The following is a 20,814-nucleotide window of genomic DNA, read 5'->3' on the forward strand; positions in this document are numbered from 1 at the left end:
AATGAGTGGGGTCATATTTTTCTTTGCTGATAGTCTCTAACATAAACCAAAAGAATTTTTCATTAACTTTCATTATACCTAATTTATCACTATCTTCTTATACCTGGATGTTATAAGAGGAGGAGGGGGGAGGGGGGAGGGGGGAGGAGTTGGAGGAGGGGAATAAGATGTAAAGGTTTTGTTTGCTTTCACACATTTTCAACTTCAGTTATCAGCACTGTAGACACATAACAGTACCTAGTTTCAGAAATTTGTTGTTGTTGTTGTTGTTATTATTATTATTAGACACTGAGAGTACAATTCTAAAAAGGAAGAAATATTCACAGATACTTCCTCTTTTACTTATTTTTCCTTTGCCTCAAATCCATCTTAAATCTGTCATATAGGGGAACACTTTATTTAAAAGATATCAAAATCTTTTACTGCAATTTATGGTCATAGCTATGCTCCCACGTTAAACTTGCCCCTGGAACTTCTTACTAATACTCTGGATTTTGAACATCAGCACATAGTCAGGTACGCTAATTTTTAGAGAGTTCCTTTTGTATGTACAAATTTAACCATAATTATATTTTATAATTAATCCAAATCTAACAAGTATATGCTAACACTTCTCTTCTATTATTATATAACATGCACAGCAGAGTGACGATGAACAGATCAACTTCCAATTTCTTTTTTTCTCTGCTTCACACAATCTTCTTTCATTGTCAAGTTTCTAACCAGAAGAAATATAAGGCCAGTTAATATCTCTGTTGGGTCATGTTGCATTTCTGAAGATATTTATTTAAAAAGAAAGACTCTAATCCACTTTCTCAGCCAGTCACTTAAAAAAAAAACCATGTGACGATTAAGCAGTAAACAACCATTTAAATGGATCTCATTTATTTTAACCAGTAGGGATTAGTGGCATGCCCTTAACAAGCCTCTGATTAAAAGTATAAACGCTATAAATTATGTCTTTAAAACATAGCTGTCATCTACACTAGAGTGTAGTTGTCATACTAGACAACTACACTAGAGTTGTCATACACTAGAGTGTAACTAGAAGCAACCTCTAGCAGCAGAGTTATCGTGCAACTGTGACCAAGTATTATGAGGATTGATACTATTAAGTAATAAGATCATATAGGAATGGCAAGCCATTTCAAAAAAAAATCTATTCAAAATTTCTCAATCTATGTTATGTGTGTGTGCTCATTCTTAAGAAAAAAAGTTTTAAGGTAAAAATTGATTTCTGGAAACTATACTGTGTTTCTAATGAAGTTAAAAATAAATTACTTGATCTTAAAAATCAAGCTGCTTTGCATCTAAGATTTAGATAGTGGTTGCTCTAAGTTAACAAACAATATCTGAAGGGGTTTCATTTTCAAACTAGATCTGCTTCAGGAGTTCTCTGTTGTCCCAAGGTGATCCCTATCTATTCAGAGCAGTTCAAATCTTCTTGAAGTACACTAAATACTCCAGACCACTAGGAATCTCTGAACATTTATGACCAGCTCAACTCCAAAGCACAGCATAATGATTATAAATTACGATAGCTTAGATGTACATACAAACAATAGATGGTCAGTTTTCATTAACAACCAAAAAATGATTTACCAATATTGGAACTTGGAAAGATATTTTGAGCACCTCTAAACAAATGAAAAAATTTCATGGCAATTCTTTTTGGTAACACACATATGAACAAGTTGTTTTACTGGGCTAAAAACATACTTTACAATGCCACCTGCCACAGCGATTACACAATGTATAAAATTGTGTAAAACTGAAGCCAGAATTTTAAAGTTTCTTTTTTTAAAGTATAATATATGCAACTTACTAAAATAAAAGAACTAAAAATAATATCAAACTTTGACAAACTGAGGCATACTAATGGTATTACATTTAGCATGGCCTCCCCTTTTGCTTAAAAACTGCTTTAAGAAGTCAGTGCTTTTCTCAAATTGACTAAACTAAAATCATACACAAATATTTCTGCTACAAAATAATTCTTCCAAAGAATCCCCTCTCACTGGATATAAACCATATATAATGGGATGGCTATTTTATAATCTATGCTTTGCTGTCATTACATGGAAACCTAAGAAATAAATGTTTCTCATGAAGATGAATTCAGAAACCAGTATGTATTCCGACTACACTGTTGCAGTCAAGTGCCAACGTCAGTAGGTCAGACTAAAAAAAAAAAAAAACAGTGAGTTTATCTGTATATAACACAAACCAACGTGTACATTGAAAAAGGGTAAGCTCTCCTGTGACAATGAAGACGAATGACTCAGTGGCAGCTCAAGAATCCTGTAACCAAAGCAATAAATGATACAGGTACAGGACTAGCAGTGCTGTTCTTTAATTCTACTCTGAAGGAATGGAATAGCAAATGGGAAACGTACGAATAGAATGACTATAATGATAGTCATTTTAAACAACATTTCATTACATGAAAAAAGTCAAAGAACAGAAAAATAGAAAGTAAAAAGGTCTAATCTACAAAATTAAAACATAAATTAATAAAACATACTGACAGGTAGGGTGTAAAACTGAAGATGTTTCCAGCAGAAAAGTTCTTGAGGAAAACCTCACCATTTTTGGCTATTTCTGCTATGATGTTAGCTACTTTGGCTGTGCAGGAAGACTGTGGAACCAACAGACTTGCAAACAGTTGAAGTATTCCACTTCCTTGGATTTTTTCACTTGTTTCCATATCTGAAAGAGATACATACAAAGAGCTTCAGTGAACATCTTCAACACTAACACTGACAACTTCATCTACAATAAATTCTTTCTTTAAGAATTTTCACCATCCATAATAGAAACAGTTCATTATATATTAAAATGTGTATATTTATATAAAATTACCTTCAGTTCCACAAGCTGCTTTTATGTTCAGTTTTTATCTATGCAAAACACTTTCTAATACAATCTTTTCTAAATCTACAGATTATAAAGGAATCCTTTCTGAATATACGATTTGCATACCAAATTTACTTCTCAATGTTATTTCCAACACTGTCTATTCAGAGTAGGAATGCTTTACTTTCTACTTCCCTTCTGAATTCTCTAAGAGTGTGTTATTAATACATGTGAATTCTATGATTACCTATAATGCTACAGCAATTAAAAAAAAATAAGTGGCAACTAAATGTGCAAAAAACTCACCTCATATCATTTTATATGGAGTGATAGAAAAGACTATTCAGTTCCATATGATTACTATGTTTCTCACACAACTTATTCAAACCACCACTAATGAGAAAGGGAAATAGTCAACAGCAATAAGGCCATGGTATTTAGAACTCTATATGGTGATATAGAAATTCAAGAAGAACTACTTCTTTCCTTTTCTTTCCATCTTTGTTAAAATACAAATAAAGAGCCTTTGTATGAAATCAAGCCGCTTCATGTAAAAAGCATGACCTATTAAAATAAAAAACAGGAACACCTGGAATGATGATGGAAATAAAGACAAGCTCAAGGAAACAAAATTTAAAATTACTATTTGGCTCTTAACAACGAAGAGGAATGGCATTGTTTAAAAACAGGGAGCTATAAGGCTCATTAAGACATTCTATTTAAATTTATTTCTATGTGTAGCTCCTCTATATCCTTTACATCCTTTGGTTATACAAACAAACAAGAGAACTCTAAAGATTTCTTGTTAAGTAAATGGCAGCTGCTCTGATCAACAGAGAGTAGGAAATCATTTTTAATAATTTGAGAAAGTCTACAAAAAATTATCTATTTCTTTATAGTAAGCGCTGATTTGTTTACCTCAGTGTTTTTCAAACTGTGGGTCCCAATCCATTAAGAACCCTGAAATCAATCTGGTGAGCAAGGACCAGCACTTTCTTAAAAAGAGAAATAGAATCAACAATATCCACAACAACAGCAAAAGAATAGAAAAACAATTTTTTTGCAGACAGTAAGGTAAAACACTGAGTGAAACACATGCACATGTAACTGTATGTGTATGCTTACTGAATGTAAAATGTACCACTAATCGTAGATTCTGGTCAGAAAGTTAAAAAGCAATGTTCTGTGTAACCCAAGACTAGCCAGGATTCTGGGTTAAAGAGGTATAACACTCTTAACATTATCAGGAGAAGCTGGAATTGTTGAATGGCTAAAGCAATAGAAAATTATATGGAAAATTATTTATAAATTTGTAAAATTTGAAAAATGTAAAAGTTCCATGGATTTGTTATCTTAAAAATATTTCTTTGCAATTACTGTAGTTACTTGGGTATATGTGCATGTTTATATATGACATTAGTACAAAAGATCAAGTAATCAAAATTAGTCAATGTTGAAACTCCATCCATGCATTTCCTTTTCCATAAGCCTAGTACACTTTAATACAGCTAATACTATTTTGGTTTTCTTACATTTTATGTACTGTAATAAAAAAGGGTATTTTGGAGATGCTTTAAAACAGCACTTTTTATTAGGTGAAGAAACAGAAGCCCAGAAAGATAAAGTAAACTTGTCTAAAGTCACCAATAATCATAGAGCATGAAGAGCAAATTCAGATTCTACTACACTAACAATTCAACATGTGTATCACCTGGCAACCACTGGTGTTATTTTTTAGAACAGAAAACTTACTTAAGCATGCGTAAATGAAATTTGTCTTTTTGTATGCTGCTACTCACTGGTTTCTCACAATTCAGATTATTACAAATGTAAAGTACACATGATAGAACATAAACACAGGAGCTGTCCTTTCAGCAAGCGCATTTATAAAATACAATGTGGCTTTTCACTTTTACTTTGTTTCTTGGATTAAAAAATAAGTTTTTAAGGTACCACCTGAAAATCTGACACCAAGTTTCTGTTAATTATTATTATCATTATTATTCTTTCTAGCAAGAAGCCAAAAGAACTGAACTCAGTTTGCCATGTTAAAATTCTTCCTTTTCTGACCACTGCTACAACGGTAGGACACTGGGGTTGACTGCCCCAGGGGTCTTGTCCCACCATCTGCTGGTGCTAGGATGATAGCAAGAATCTGGCATGAGGAATGAATCATGATTAGATGTGAAGCTGAGGCATTTGTGTGTGTGGAGGCGAGCAGTTAACTGCAAATCACCCAGGCACGTCTCACTTTAACTATAACTAAAAAAAATGGCTTAACATCAGAGCTGAATGTCAGGGGCACGGGGAAAAAAAGAAAACAAAGCAATACAAAACTCTTGCACTCTGATGAATTTCCATGGATTACAATCCAGGGAACTGGGAAAACAGTTATAATAAAAGATGAATCAAGATTTGGGAATAGTATTTTTTTAATACTACTGTCAGAGAAATAAAAGGGAAAATATAATCTGGTTTTTCATATAAATCTGATTTACAATTTAGAAAAATCAAAAAGGAATTCTATTTACTTGCTAGCATGTGGATTTATATATAGTTTTAGAACTTAAATTAAACAGCTGGGAATTATCTTCTTTCGTTTGTCATAAAAACATAAAGGGCCAAATACTGCTTATCATTAAAATGCCACTATCCAATAAACAATTACAAAGTTTCAGCCTCATTTCATATATGCTTTCTACACTGGCATTCTACTGCATCTCACAATGTGTATCTGTGAGCTAAACATGTTCACAGATATCTGTGAGCACCGCTGAAATGATTTTAAGAGAGCATTAAGAAGGCATCAGTGGTGGTGTTTGCAGGTCTAAATGAATGACTGCTTGTAAAAAGAAATCATGTGTTGTGATCAGGAGTCCTAAAAAAAAAAAAACAGGCAGACTTTTCATTATCTTTAGCCACACTACTACTGACATTGGAACTATACCCATTTTAAATATTTGCAGGAATCAATTTCCACTTCTTTCTCCCCCTTCACATTTAGGTGCAGTCATAAAAGCATTTGAGTATGCCTACAAATTATAGGCAGCTGGCAGTCCTTGAATTTTGAAGGACCCATACATGAAGGGCAGTTGCTACTCTAGTATCTGTGGAGCTACGGCAGGAGTCATATCCAGTAGAGTAGCCCTTGCAGTTCTGCAAGCACTCATTCTGTCTCTGCAGTCCTATGTCCACACCCCACCTGACCTCCTGGTGGCAAGGAGCAGCTTCGTTATGAAACTGCCAGTGACAGAAAGAAAAAGAAAACTGGGCAATTGGGTCAGAGAAACTTGAAAGAAGAGTAAATCAAGAAGCTGTGCTACAATGCTATAGGGAGAGGAGAAGTTAAAGCACAACTCATAGAATTTCTCAAGACCAATAACCCAGGAGAAGACAGAGAATGGGTGGAATAGGAATGGGAATTTAAGATATGGCTCGAAAAATGCTAAAGTTCCCAACAAAGCTGCCAAGTAAATACATTAAAATAATTGGCTTTACAGTTCAAGAGCAGGTTTTCAGGTATGCTATTCTAAGCTGAATTTATGATGTTATGTTGGCATATAGGCTTTATGAGGAGAAACTAATGAAAAGCGTTTGATAGCCAATTTACAGTAAACTCCAAATTAGAAAAACAAAAATAATGACTGTTATTACTGTGACTCTATTAGATTAAAAATGTACTTGGATTATTTACTTCTAGTTATGAGGCCAATAAAGAATTGCTATTTTTACTTATATTATACGTCCAAGGATCCTCGTGACTGACTGTGAAGAGAAGACGCAGATTTGGGATTGACTGCAAGGACAAGGAATATGACTCCAGGGCTGTGTGTGTATCGTTGTCTCTGGGGAACTATTTATTTCTCAAGGGGTAGATTTTTAGAATAGGGTGTAACAAGAGATCTGGCCCTGTGCCTGGGAGATCTGATCCAAATCCAAGGTTTCATTTCCTACCACACAGACAAGCCCCAAATCCTCTCTCCCTTTATCCAAAGGAAAACAAAGCATGTGCGCTTGGATATACAATAAATACCTCAAATTTATCATTTCCAAAATCCAATTTACTCTCTTCCTTTCCTTTCATTTTAGTCTCTATTGCAGTTAATGGCAGGGAACCCATCTAAGCCAGAAGCCCTAGAATGATTATAAAGTTTTCTTTTAGTAAATGCCTTGCTACCACCCATGTTAATCAGAAAGTACTGTAAGTTCTGTAGATTCCATCTGACTAGCATCTTGTGCATCTATTCTTTCCTTGTTACATTCGTGCTACTTCCAGTTCTCAATTCTGACCTTTATTAAATGCAACAGCCTCCTCAAGAGTCTCCCTAACTCCAGCCTCCCCTGCAACTGTCATCTACATTGACGGCAGAATAAGCTTCTGGAAATACAAATTTTATGTCACTCCTCTACTTTAAATCTTTAAATGATCGTCTATAAGTTTTAATTAAACATTCAAGCACATCCATGACATTTATATTTCCCAACCATATCTCCTGATACTCCTCCATTGATATCTTACATTCTAGCCACAGTAAATTGCTTATAGAAATCTAAATTAATCATTTTATTTCATACCTTCTTACTGCATTTGTTCCCTCTCTGAAATGCCACACCCACACCATCACTATAGCTAATTCCTACACAGAGGCATAGTGTCCTCATTTAAAGGCACCTGACTGAGAGCCATTTAAACTTTTAAAGATACCTGACTACCATAAAAACTCATTTTTTAAAACAGACATGTGACATAGGCATGATAGGTTATGTTTTCTTCATACTACAAATAAAGCTATATGATTATATTGGAAAAGCAATAAGAAACCAATTTTTCTGATTCCTAGTTCAGTGCTCTTCCTAACACAACTGTTAATTTAGAAGATATATAGTGCGAACAATACCTTGACCAGATTCATCAAGTTATTACGTGACAAATATTTTTATTTAACATATTTTTCAGAAGTAAGAACTAAACTAGGACAACTCGGTAAGAAAGGGATGCACAGTATTTTGAGATAGATAAATTGACTCAGTGACTGAATGAGAGAAAGTGAACTGTGTATAGAGAAAGTGAAACAGGTTTAAAATATATTTAAAACATAGAAGAGGACTATACTGGGTATAAGATTAAAGGGCCTGATAAATGAGAAATTAATGTTTCTAAAAGAAAATGGAAGTATATGGGGGGTTGTTATAAAATGCTTTTTCTTTCACTGATGAGAATCTTTTTCCCGCAATAAAGATTTTAAGCAAATAAAAGGAACGTGAAGTACAGGAAAGAAAAGGCTGGATATAGTCATGAAAAGAAACAGGGCAGAACAAAGACCCATTTGCACAATGACTCACCATCAGAAAGAGGTCTTACTAAAAGATTAAGTTGTGAGAGTCATTTATAAAATTACAATAAATGATTTTGACAGTTTTGCAGTCATTTCAATTCCAGGGATAATGTACGCTGTGGGAGTTGGAGAAGTTATGTATTTGGAAATCACTAGAATAAGCAGGGAGATCTGCTAGTCTGACTATTTTCCTTAAACTTACCACTAACTAGGTCTAAAGCAGTTGCTAAAAATTGAGTTGGTTAAAAAATAAAAGAAAGATATTTGCTGAGAAATACCCGGAGGAACTGTGCTAATGACTGTGGTAAAAGCAGAGTATATAACTAGAATCGTTCAACTATAAGTTCACAGTAATTACTGAAAACGTGGTCCCTACGGTAAACGTGGATTTCCTCACTTCATACTAAGAGAACGAGGACATAGTAAAACACAGTGAAGGAATATTTTTAGTAAAAGATCTATCTCCATCCTGTGAAACACCTTGGGGAAAAATATGAAGTAAACAAAGCTAAAGAGATTGGCATCTGTAGGTCACAGGGCAGAGTCTTCATGTAGGGATTAATGACCTTACAAAAATAGACCCCAGAGAGATGCCATGCTTCTTCCACCGTGAGGTTCCAGTGAAAAGACAGCGGTCTATGAATCAGAGAGCAGGCCCTCACCAGAATCTGCTGATGCCTTGGTCTTGGACTTCCCAGCCACCAGAAGTGTGAGGAATACCACCTAATCCAGGCTATTTTGTTATAGCAGCCCACATGGACTAAGACGTATGGCACAAAAGTCCTTTCATAATTTGACCCCTACTCCCTTTCCAGTTTCAGTTTCTGATTGAACTAGGTTTCTTCCCCACCACTGTGACATTGTATATGTTGCCTCCATTGCTTGGGATGTTCTTCCCATAATCCTTGTGCCCTCACATTACCTGGGTAAAGTACACTGTATTTTCAAAATCCAGCATTCCCTGATCCTGCTTATCAAATTCACCCCTCTTCCCCAATATTCACACACAATGTTGTAATTGTTTCCAAGCTGTTAGAACCTATTTGGTAGCTGAAGACTTGGAGTAGATGAGATTATCCACAGAAGATGTCTTTTTACTGAGTCCCTACCATATTGGGAATATAAGCTAAAGGATACAAATCATATCCTCAGTGAGCTGTCTAGTAAGAGAAAGAGAGAGGTAAATAAATTACCACAATTCACTGTGACTGATAACACCATGGAGGTTACATACAATGTATAATGGGAAGCAATCACAGTTCCATGAAGATCATAGAAATTTCCATAAACAAGGTAACATTTAAACTGAGTTTTGAAGCCCAATAAAGCATGTTCTAAGCAGACAAAGGAGAAAAATTTATTCCACAAAGAAGGAACACATAAAAAGCACTACTATCTGAAGCTAGAGACCCTAAATTTGTAACAGCAACATTCTGTACCACTGGGTGATTTTTTTTACCAGCAGCTGGAGGCTGCCAGAATTGAGAAGTGGAAAAGGTAGATGGCTGATATTATCTAAGGTTGGAAGAAAAGGTAGGTAAAAGGAGAAGGATAAGAGAATACACCTATGAAACACCCATTTATCCGTCAGAATCCAGGTGAAATGTCAGTCCCTCTGTGACACTCTGAAAGACTCTTACAACTATGAATTGAACCCAGTTCTCTGAACACTTTGTAATCAGCTCTATTATAATAATGTGTTATACTGTATTAAAACTTACCTGTTACTTGTCTATCCAATCGCTCCAGGGCAAGGTACCAACTAATGCATGGTGGTACCCAATTAATGCTAGTTGAATAGAACTGCCCTGTGCTTAAGGAGTTTATAACTGAATAAAAAAAGGCATACACACATAATTAATATACACCGAAATAAGTTCAACTAGAGGGAAGCATAAGCTGTCCTACAGAATACTAAAGATGGAGCAACTGAGTTACATTTATTAATGTTGTAGAAGTTGTAATTACTTTTAACAGAAAAGAAGATTGAGCTCATAAGGAGACTGTCTTATATTTTAAGAATTTTCTCATCAAGAATGGAAGTTTTTTTGGTAGCATTAACAATCGCTAGCTTATGCAGAGACTAAACTTTTCACTTTGCATTAAGCTAATCAGATCTCAGATTACATTTTTTCAAAAGCAAACATATGCAAAAATGTTCTTGAAACTTCAGACATCATTTTAGAAACTACTTTGTTTTTATCTTATCCCTCCCACATGCACACATCAGAAAGAAAAGGTGATCAATCCATAAGTAAGTTATTATGAGCAAAATGAAAACATTCTGTTTGCTCCTTTAGTACAAGGAGGAGAAAAGATGCGTAACGCTTAAATATGGGCAGAGAAAATTACCAGCATCTAAGTGAACTCACCTCAGAGAACACTGTGTGCTAAAACCCAGAATTTAAATCCAGATGTCTCTTAAAAAAAAACCCCACTACTCCGCCTTTTGGAGTCTCAGTTTGGGGTTTATCACAACAAATACTAAAAAGCAGGTCATAAAATCAACCTTAGTCAAATCAACTAGATTTGCTTGTGGAAAGCTCTAATGTTAAGGGCATCATTCCTCACTAGCAGTTATCCCAACACATAACTATTATGCCACACAATTCATTTTGATATGTCAGTAGAATATAGAGTCCACTTGTGATGGTTACTTTTACATGACAACTTGATTGAGCCATGGTACCCAGGAATTTGGCCAAACATTATTCTGGAGGTTTTTGTAAGGGAGTTTTTGGATAAGATTAACATTTAAATCTGTACATTTTAAGCAAAGCAGATTGGCTTCTACAATGTGGGTAGACCTCATTCTATCAGCTGAATGAATAGAACAAAAGACTGACCACCCTGAACTCTTTCCCCCACGTGCCCTGGAGCAAGAGGAATGCTGCCAGCAGAGTAATTCACTGCAGGGTCATGAAATCTCACATAGTATTCTGTACTACTGCTCCAACTCTGTATAACTAGAGTCAGAAAAGAAAAATGACTTTGACTCTATCTAAATGTGTTGGCTTTCTGAAATCTCAAGAAATTACACAATGCATTGTTTGTTTTTTAACTGGTGATAAAACAGCCAAAATTTCTAAGTGAAGGCATCTGACAACAGAAGGCGCTGAATGCTACTAAATTCTAGTAAAAAAAATTAGAGTATAAAGATTCTCTACATTATACAGTCCACCGTATGAATACCACCTAGAATATTATACCTAAACTCTATTTTACTAAGCACATGAATCGTTCACACTTTCTCTGTTATTGATGATTTTTGAGGAAAGAGGTTGTGTTTAATTTTACTTATTTGTTAATTTTTTTCTTTATTTTTGAAATAATTGATTTATAATAATATATTAGTTTTAGGTGACAACATAATGATTCAATATTTTTATAGATTATACTCCATTTAAAGTTAGTATAAAACAATGGCTACATTTCCCTGTGCTATACAATACATTCTTGTTGCTTATTTTATAAATAGTAATTTGTGTCTCTTAATCCCATACTCCTATCTTGTCATCCCCTGCGCTCCCCTCTCCCCACAGGTAATCACTACTTTGTTCTCTGTATCTGTGAGTCTGTTTCTGTTTTGTTATATTCATTCATTTGTTTTATTTCTTAGATTCCACATATAAGTGATAACAGAGTATTTGTCTTTCTATGTCTGACTTATTTCACTAAGCATAATGCTCTCTAGGTCCATCCACGTTGTTGCAATGGCAGGATTTCATTCTTTTTTATAGCTGAGAATACTCTAGTGTGTGTATACATACACCACATCTTCTTTATCCATTCATCTGATGATGGGCACTCAGACTGCCTCCATATCTTGGCTACTGTAGATAATGCTGCTATGAACATTGGGGTGCATGTATCCCAATGATCCAGTGTTTTCTTCAGATATATACCCAGCAGTGGAATTGCTGGATAATATGGTAGTTCTATTTTTAGTTCTTTGAGGAACCTCCATACTGTTTTCCACAGTAGCTACACGAATTTACAATTCCACCAACAGTGTACTAGGGTTCCCTTTTCTCCACATCCTAGCTAACATTTGCTATTTGTAGACTTTTTGATGATAGCCATTTTGACAGGTGTGAGGTGATATCTCATTGTGGTTTTGATTTTAGTTCTCTGATTAGTGATGCTAAGCAGTTTTTCACGTACGTTTTGGCTAGCTGTATATCTTCTTTGGAAAAATGTCTATTCAGGCCTTCTGCTTGTTTTTAAATTGGGTTCTTGGTTGTTTTGATATTGAGTTGTATGGGTTGTTTATATATTTTGGATATTAACCCCTTATCAGTCATATCTTTGCAAATATTTTCTCCCATTCAGTAGGTTGTCTTTTTGTTTCGTTGATGGCTTCCTTTGCTGTGTAAAAGCTTTTAAGTTAAATTAGGTCCCACTTGTTTATTTTTATTTCTTCTGCCTTAGGATACAGATCCAAAAAAATACTGCTAAGATTTATGTTGTGATTTGTTATAAGACAGTAAAATGACCATGAACCACACACAGTTAAGAATATGGTATATAATACTTTTGGCCTTAGTATTCTTCATCAAGATCTTATTGTACAGCAAATAAAAATAATATAGTACCTTACATCCAGTTAAAGAGATGCATAGCTGACTTAGCATACATTTCTTCAACTCTTTTTTAATGTGCTTCTAAAAAGTGTTTCTTAATTTGGAACCTTTTCCACTTTCTGGCTATTCTTCCCTTACTCTGAATATTTCAAGCAAAGAGTTAACCTTTTACTCTCTATTTTGCCTTTAATGTTGCTACTATTTTTCCTATTTCAACAATATTTGCAGTTGGTCATTAATATTCACATACATTCATAACTCAAAAACTGAAAATTGCAGTAAGTAATAAATGAGTAACAGTGAAAAGTGAAATAACTTTGCTTTTGTTTATTTACTTGGTATAAAAGATATTCCCATGGTATGGCATCTCTTCCAGTTTTAACATAATAGATAAACTATAGGTTTACATTGATTAAGATTCATATAAAATCAAACCTCCAAAAGGAGAAAAATTTATTTCAATTACCTATTTTTCTGGCTAGTGTTTCTTTTTCTTCCTCTAAGCTAAATGTTAGAAATTTAAAAAATGATTATTAATGTCAAGTAATTAAAATATTTTTTAAATTTATAAAATAATTTATATTCATATTTCATTAAATCTTGACATACCAAAATTCATATAACATTACAAATGTCTAAGAGGAATCTATGTAAAACTACACTGTATAAAACTACATGTAGAACTAAATTTATATCTATGTAAAACTATATTAAAATGAAGTAAAAATAATAAGCAATCAAGTTCACACTGTCAGGGTTGAGTAATACAAACTAACAAAAAAATGAATATCTCAATTTATAGCTATAAACATAATTCAAAGGCTGATATAATATGACCTTGTAATTGTAACCAAACAATTATCTGGTGGCAAAATTAATGCTCCACTGACTGTAGTGTTGAACCTTTGGGGGCTGTAAATTACTAAATTGAGAAATTGCCTAAAATGTTTATCAGACCATTTAATAATCATTCATTCTAAAATAAATAATTAACATTATTAATTTTAATTATTCTTTAGGTACTAATTCTCAATAGGTAAACGTTTGTCCCTGAATACACAAAGGAAGATATAAATCATACTGAACCTCACTATTCTACTAAATGACATTGAATCTGAGACTATAAAACTACACTGTACTTTCCATACTTAAGAAAATCTTCCTCTAGAATTAACGCTCTCAGCAAATAATTTCATTATAAATAAACTTCAAAATAATAAAAAAGAAAAATGTTTACTATTCTTATACTGAGTAGGCTAAAGATTTATGGTTTAGAGGTACCTGCTCTTGATTTTTTAAGAAAATCATTCTTTAATTAAGACTATCTTCTTAACATGAAAAAGGATTTTTATATTAAGTCCAGAGGTATTATATTGAATGGTGAAGCATTAGAAGGGCTTGCCACTAATATCAGAAACTAAAATAAGATACTACTCATACCATTGTTATTTACTATTTTGCTGGCCGTTCAAGCCAACTCAATAAGTCAGCTATAGTTACAAGGGAAAGAGGAAACAAAAATAACACTTTATGTTCTGACTGCAAAACCCAAGAGAACTAGCTAAAAAATTATTTTAACTAATAAGTGAGCTCGAAAGGTAGCTGAATACAAATAAAAGATATAAAAATCAATACAGCTTTCAAACTGATCTCTAACAAAACAGCCTGGAAGTTATAATAGGAAAAAGTCCATTTGCAAAAACAACCAAAATAATGTAGAATACATAGGAAAAATGCTTTAAATAAGATATATATGGAAAGCATGTGAACCAAATTACATAATCTTAATGAGACATAAAGAAAGAAAACTTGAATAAAAACGATATAATTTATGTTTTTAGAATAACAAACTATTAAGAAGTTTTCAATTCTTTGCAAATTAATTTATAGCTTATCCCAATTTCAACAGCATTCTCCAGGAATGCAACAAAGTACTTACACAACTTCTCTGATATAACAAACCCATGAAAATAAAAAACTTTGAAACAGATTTATGAAGAGGAACTTTCTCAATAAAGCTACTATAATTAAAATAGCATGGTTACAACACAATAATAGACAAACAAATTAATGGAATAAAATAAAACCCCAAGACTGGCCCAATTATATTAAATTAAGTAGTTATTATATGATAAAAGGAACGTCCTCAACCAATAAGGAACAGATTAAATGACAAAGGGTGTTGGGAAAGTTGATTGTCTAGAAAATAATAAAATTAAATCCTCACCTATACCATATATAAAAATAAATAATTGGGGGCTTCCCTGGTGGCGCAGTGGTTGAGAGTCTGCCTGCCAATGCAGGGGACACGGGTTCGTGCCCCGGTCCGGGAAGATCCCACATGCCGTGGAGCGGCTGGGCCACTGAGCCTGCGGGTCAGGAGCCTGTGCTCCGCAATGGGAGAGGCCACAACAGTGAGAGGCCCGTGTACCACAAAAATAAATAAAATAAAATAAAATAAAATAATAATAATTGAACATAATAAAATCAAATAATCATAATAGCAAGAATACATGTATTTTATATAGAGGCTTCCTTTAGCAAAAATAATGATTCATTAATTTCTCAAAATGTCACATTTATAAATCCCAAAGTCTACCTAATGGTGAAACTTTAACCTTTGTTTTACAATGCCAAGTGGGTACTCAGGAAATCTGAATTACAAGAGGTAAAAGTGAAAGCATTTAGACTATGTAAGAAAGCTTTCTAGAGGAAACAACCATCATGACTACCAAGTACTACAAGAGCTAAAAAGCAGTATGCTACTGCCCATACCTTTAATATCAGGTTCAAACATCCATAATCACAGCAAAGACACTGAAAATAGGTTAATTTAATCAATCTATTTCTTACTTTAAAGCATTTTCCTTTAAACATCAAACTACATTTTTCTGTTGAGAATATATAATCCTTTTTTTTTTTTTTTTTACAGTCACTCTGCTCTTTAATTCAATTCACAGAACTGCTGAAAAAGTAGACATTTCTATTTAAAAGTAGAAAAAAAGGTTTGTATAGAAGGTATTTCTGTTATACAAGTATATTACACAGCTTGGGGCAGTAACAGTCCAAAAAGCTCTTCTCACCCACTGATACTTTAAGCCTAGGAGGGAAGAGGTCTATCACATAGGGTCTGGTTCTTGCTTGATTTGAGAGCTTCTATCAGTCTCCTTTATTTCTTCTGTTGCAGGAACCTCCAACTGGCTTGGCTCGGCTGATTCTTGGATTACGGGCCTTCTGACTCACTCTGATCAACCAACTGGTTATTAATCACAAGTCCTGGAAATGGTCTAATGACTGTGAATTTAATGAACTCAGCACGTGGAAGGCTTACCCGAGGGTGTGCCATTCTGACGACCATCTATCTACTTTTGGCATTCCAAGGCTGGAGAAGATACTCAGAAACAAAGCCAAAATTAAGTTCATCATTAAAAAGCCTGAAATGTTTGAGACAGCAATTAAGGAGAGCACCTCCTCCTCTAAGAGCCCTCCAAGAAAAATAAATTCATCGCCCAATGTTAATACTACTGCATCAGATGTTGAAGATCTTAACATCATTCAGGTGACAATTCCAGACTATGATAATGAAAGACTGTCAAAAGTTGAAAAAGCTAGACAGCTAAGAGAACAAGTTAATGACCTCTTTAGTCGAAAATCTGGTGAAGCCACTGGTATGGATTTCCCTGTGAAAGTTCCCTACAGGAAAATCACAATTAACCCTGGTTGTGTGGTGGTTGATGGCATGCCTCCCGGAGTGTCTTTCAAAGCCCCCAGCTATCTGAAAATCAGCTCCATGAGAGAATATATAATTCTTATTAATTCATTTCCAATTCATTATACTAATTAAAAGTCTAATCTGCATGCCTCATATTTTTTGACACGTTCAGGACATATTGGGTTAGTGTTTAATTTGAGAAGCCAGTTAACATCTATCAAGCATATGGCCACAGAAGACCTACAGGTAGCTGCAGTTACACAGTTAAATGGGACCCTGTCAGAAACAAATGTTAGGAAGACACAGCAGCACAAACCCATCAGCTTCTCCCTCAACAACTTAGTGACAGTAAGTCAGTATTAGTGTTTTACTGAGGATGGTAGATCTTTTTCAGTATATATTTGGCATATAGTATCATTTCAAATCACGTTTCTCTTACATATTTTACTGTCAGGAACATAAGAAGTTTTTCAAATTTAGCAAACTTAAGAAGCAAAAATGGTATCATTTGTTAATTAGCTAGTGTAAGAAAATCCAGATTCTCTATCCATGCTTCAATCACAAAATACAAATACCAATGGAGGCTTATCTCCTTCTGGAGATTGTACATAATGAGAGCTTTCTTTGCCCCTTATGAAGTACAGTGCTTAAAAGCATATTAGAAGGCAAACAGCACCCAGTACCATGTTATTATCTTCTGTCACTAATCTTGTGACCTGTGAAAGATTTCAAGATGGTCTTTCTCATTATTTCAATCAGATTCAAGCCTTTCTGTGACCTCTCTTCTACGAATTCCTGGATATAAATATATTTGAATATATACTGTCTCTTCTTTCTGCTTCTGACTAACATATATCTTGGACCTATATGCTACTACTTCCTTAGAATCTAACCCTAGGATAATGAACTTAAGGTTCATTGTTTTAAATGGCCTCTTTTAAAAATGACTGCTCCTCCACTGAATAACCCAACTATATTTTACTGATGACAATGATGATGATTTTGTTTCTAAGCTGCATTTCCATCACATCATACTGGCTGGTCCAATTCTTAAACCACCCATAATTCAAGAAATGATAGCCTATAAAACTCCAATAGAAATATTTATAAATATTTTATAAAATTTTAAAAATGAGATTCAATATATAATCAATAATTTTAAAACGTTTAATGAGATATTTTACTTTTGGGGAAGTACTAAGTCTTTAAAGTATAGTATGTGTTTTACACTTATGGCATACCTAAATTCAGACTAGCCTCATTTCAAATGCTCAATAGCCATGTCAGAGAATGCATACTGTAGTGGACAGCACAAGTTTAGAAGATTCCTCTGGAAGGCTAATGAGCATAGTATTCCCTGTGTTTTTCCATGTTTAACAGAATTTTTCTATAGCCTTGATACTTACTGATCACCTTGGCTCAATATAAAATTCTTATTCCTTTAGTTTTCTGAAAATACTGCTCTAATATTGAATTGTTTTGCATATTGTTGTTGAAGAGTCTGATGCCAATCTAATTTTCTTTTCTTTTTAAATAACTTGATCTTTTAGCATGGAAGCCTGGAGGATTTCTCTTTTGTATTTATTTTTACCTTTAAAGTGTAAAAGTTTTGCTAGACTTCTTCGAGGTCAATTTTCACAAGTACATGCTAGCCCCTTTCAACATACAGATTCTAGTCTTTTTATACTTCAGAAAAGTTCATACTTTTAAATATTGGCTCTGTTCCAATGTTTTGTTTTTCTCCTTAAGGATTCCAGTTGCATGTATGTTGGATCTTTTTGCCTATCTTCTATATTAATCATTTTCTCTTTGATCTTTTATTCTGTTTTCATTTTGCCCACTTTCCTCAATGCTCCTTATTAAATTTTCAGTCACCTCTATTCTTCCTTGGTACCTTGTAATTCAGTCTTACTTTTTAAAATGATTCTTTTTCTTCATTATCTTCTAGTCAACTCTTACTTTACATCTTCCTAGTAATTATCCACTTTGGTTCCAAGTTTCTGAATTTCTTACCCAGGTATTCTTTTTCCTTTTCATATCTGCAAAGGCTTAAGGATGTTTAATGTAGGTCATGGTGTTCTGTTACTGATAACCACTTCGTGGGTGGTTTAGGAGAAAAAAATTCAATAACTAAAATGTTTTGATTCTTATTTTCTGCTTTGTTCCTTGTAGCACCTATGTATGTATATAGCCTGCAATTTCCAATTCAGTGTATAGTTTTTCTTTTCTTTAACTAGCAGTAAAAATTGTATGCAGTAAGGGTAAGGATGAATTCTCAGGTTTTTTAGTTCAAAAGCTCCCTCTTCTGAACTTAAACCAAAGGGGGTTATTAGTGTGTCTTCTAACAGTATGATTTTCTTATTTCTACAGAACACTTACTTTCTCCATCTTGCATCCTTCTTTTCCTTCAACACCAAGTCTACAAGGGAGAACAATTTCATCCCCCAAAGTGGCACTCTCCTGATCTGTTGCCTAGGGTCCTGTGTACTTTTAAGTCTCCTCCTTTTGATTCCCAATAGCCAATGCTCCATTTGAATCTAAGGCCAGATCTTAGAATTTTCCCACCAAGTTAAGACTTTTTCTTTCTAAAGGAAATTTTAACTGTAAACTATCACTCCTAGGCTCCTGATTCAACCCCTCTCGTCTTTTCCATGTGGTCTCTGCAGTCTTCATGAACTCTCTCTAAAAATGGGCTCTGAAGCTGAGCAGGCTAGATTTGGATATTAATTTCTCTCTCCTAATAATCTGAAGTTCTTAGTGTGTCTCCAGGGCATAGGTTATAGATATTTGATTTTATCTGATTTTTTTGTTGATTTGTATGGCTTTTTAGACTGTGTAGAAAAATTCAAACTTAGGTGGCCACCACTACTCTACGGCAATCCAGGGGTCTTAATTCATCAAGAATTTTCAGTGTCTTTTTAGTTGACCATGTTCTCTAGTTTAGTCTAGTCTCCTCTACTCTTAAAATACTACCTTTATTTAGTAAAAACTGAACCTTTGGTAATTTATGATTAGCACCAGTCATAAGCCCTCATTAATGATGGACACAATAACTAAAAGAGCCACATAATACAAAAGTATATAAAGGAGGTGAACACCATAATGAATTTAGCTTGCAAAGAAAACTGCAAATGTATCACTCTGTGATACATTTGATAACGTAGGGTAAAAAACTGAAATCTAGATATTACTGTGAAAGAATTAAGTGTAAATAAATTTTCATTTCTACTAAAGCAGCAGCAATCTTTCATGCTCGGTAAATGAAGATTTAACAAGGTTATTGAAAAATAGTTGATAATAAATTTCAAAGTCCCTTACTTAGGAAATAATTTTGATACATGACAGTAAGTCTGTTCAGAAATATTAAAGACATAAAGCAGACTAAAAGCAAACGACAACAGACAATTCTTACTGTTAGAGAAGATTTATAATCTACATTAGTAGCTTCTGTACATAATTTGATATGTTTAGGATTATAGCCTAGTAGGGAGCCAAAAATCAACACACTGAATAAAATAAAGAACAAGTGTTAAGAAATAACCTAAGAATTCAACAGGTAGATGAGTATTACCAAGTTAGGAATATGGAACTAGATACTAAATACTTTCTTCTTTAAAAACAAGTAAACTGATGTTCTTTCATAGGGTTTTCTATAGATAATAAACAATTACGTGACACTTATATGAAATAGGAATTGCCATCGGGCAATCGGTTAAAGTTCAAATACAAAGGTATATGAGGCAATGAGAAAGAGGGAAACAGCCTAATCCGTTAGGGAAAAAATTGAAAGTGGTGCTGGTGATCATGCTGGCACTGTATTGTGGTTCCCCCAGCCAACAAGAACATAGTCTCCATGCTCTTACAACAGAATAGAATTTTTATTATGAATAGACTGTTAATTTTGCTTATTTGGGGGCCTTTAATTCATGCTAGTAGTTTGTCTTATAAGGTGGTTCAGATGTCATACTCTCTAAGGACAACTCCTGCCTTAATGTTTATGGACAAAAATGTGGGCTGTTTTACATTTTCAAATAAGCATGAAATAGAATAACCGACACTACAATTCAACAAGCATTTACTGAGAATCTTCTAACTATTCTCTGAATCAAAAGAGACCAGAATAAAAGGGCTGATTTCTTGGCTGGTAGCCTTCATATATTTACTAAAAACATTTTAAAGCTGAGATCTGAAGTATTTATATGAGTGAATGAATGCTTCCATATTAATTTAGATCAGAGATTTACACAAAATGCTTGCTCAAACAAAATGTTTTCCATAAAGTCTAGTACGTATTCAAATTTTCAACTTTTGTCTTTTAAGATCCTTA

General features: G+C 33.9%; 1 protein-coding gene across 8 annotated transcripts in view; it reads right to left on the reverse strand.

Annotated features, from left to right (window-relative positions):
• RAP1GDS1 (Rap1 GTPase-GDP dissociation stimulator 1) overlaps positions 1–20,814 on the reverse strand; it is a 165,939-nt gene that overhangs the window by 106,023 nt on the left and 39,102 nt on the right. For 6 of the 8 annotated variants that reach the window (XM_022582381.3, XM_022582380.3, XM_089911316.1 and 3 more), the window contains one exon: positions 2,587–2,709. In XM_022582381.3, the coding sequence (XP_022438089.1) occupies positions 2,587–2,709 (123 nt within the window). Of the gene's footprint in view, positions 1–2,524; positions 2,710–20,814 lie in introns of those variants that run through there. The other 2 variants (XM_022582391.2, XM_089911318.1) reach the window with 2 other exon arrangements.

This window comes from Delphinapterus leucas, chromosome 5 (assembly GCF_059928025.1).
Source record: "Delphinapterus leucas isolate spDelLeu-1000000601 "Yukka" chromosome 5, BTC_Dleu_Yukka2, whole genome shotgun sequence".
Classification (NCBI taxonomy): Eukaryota; Metazoa; Chordata; class Mammalia; order Artiodactyla; family Monodontidae; genus Delphinapterus; species Delphinapterus leucas.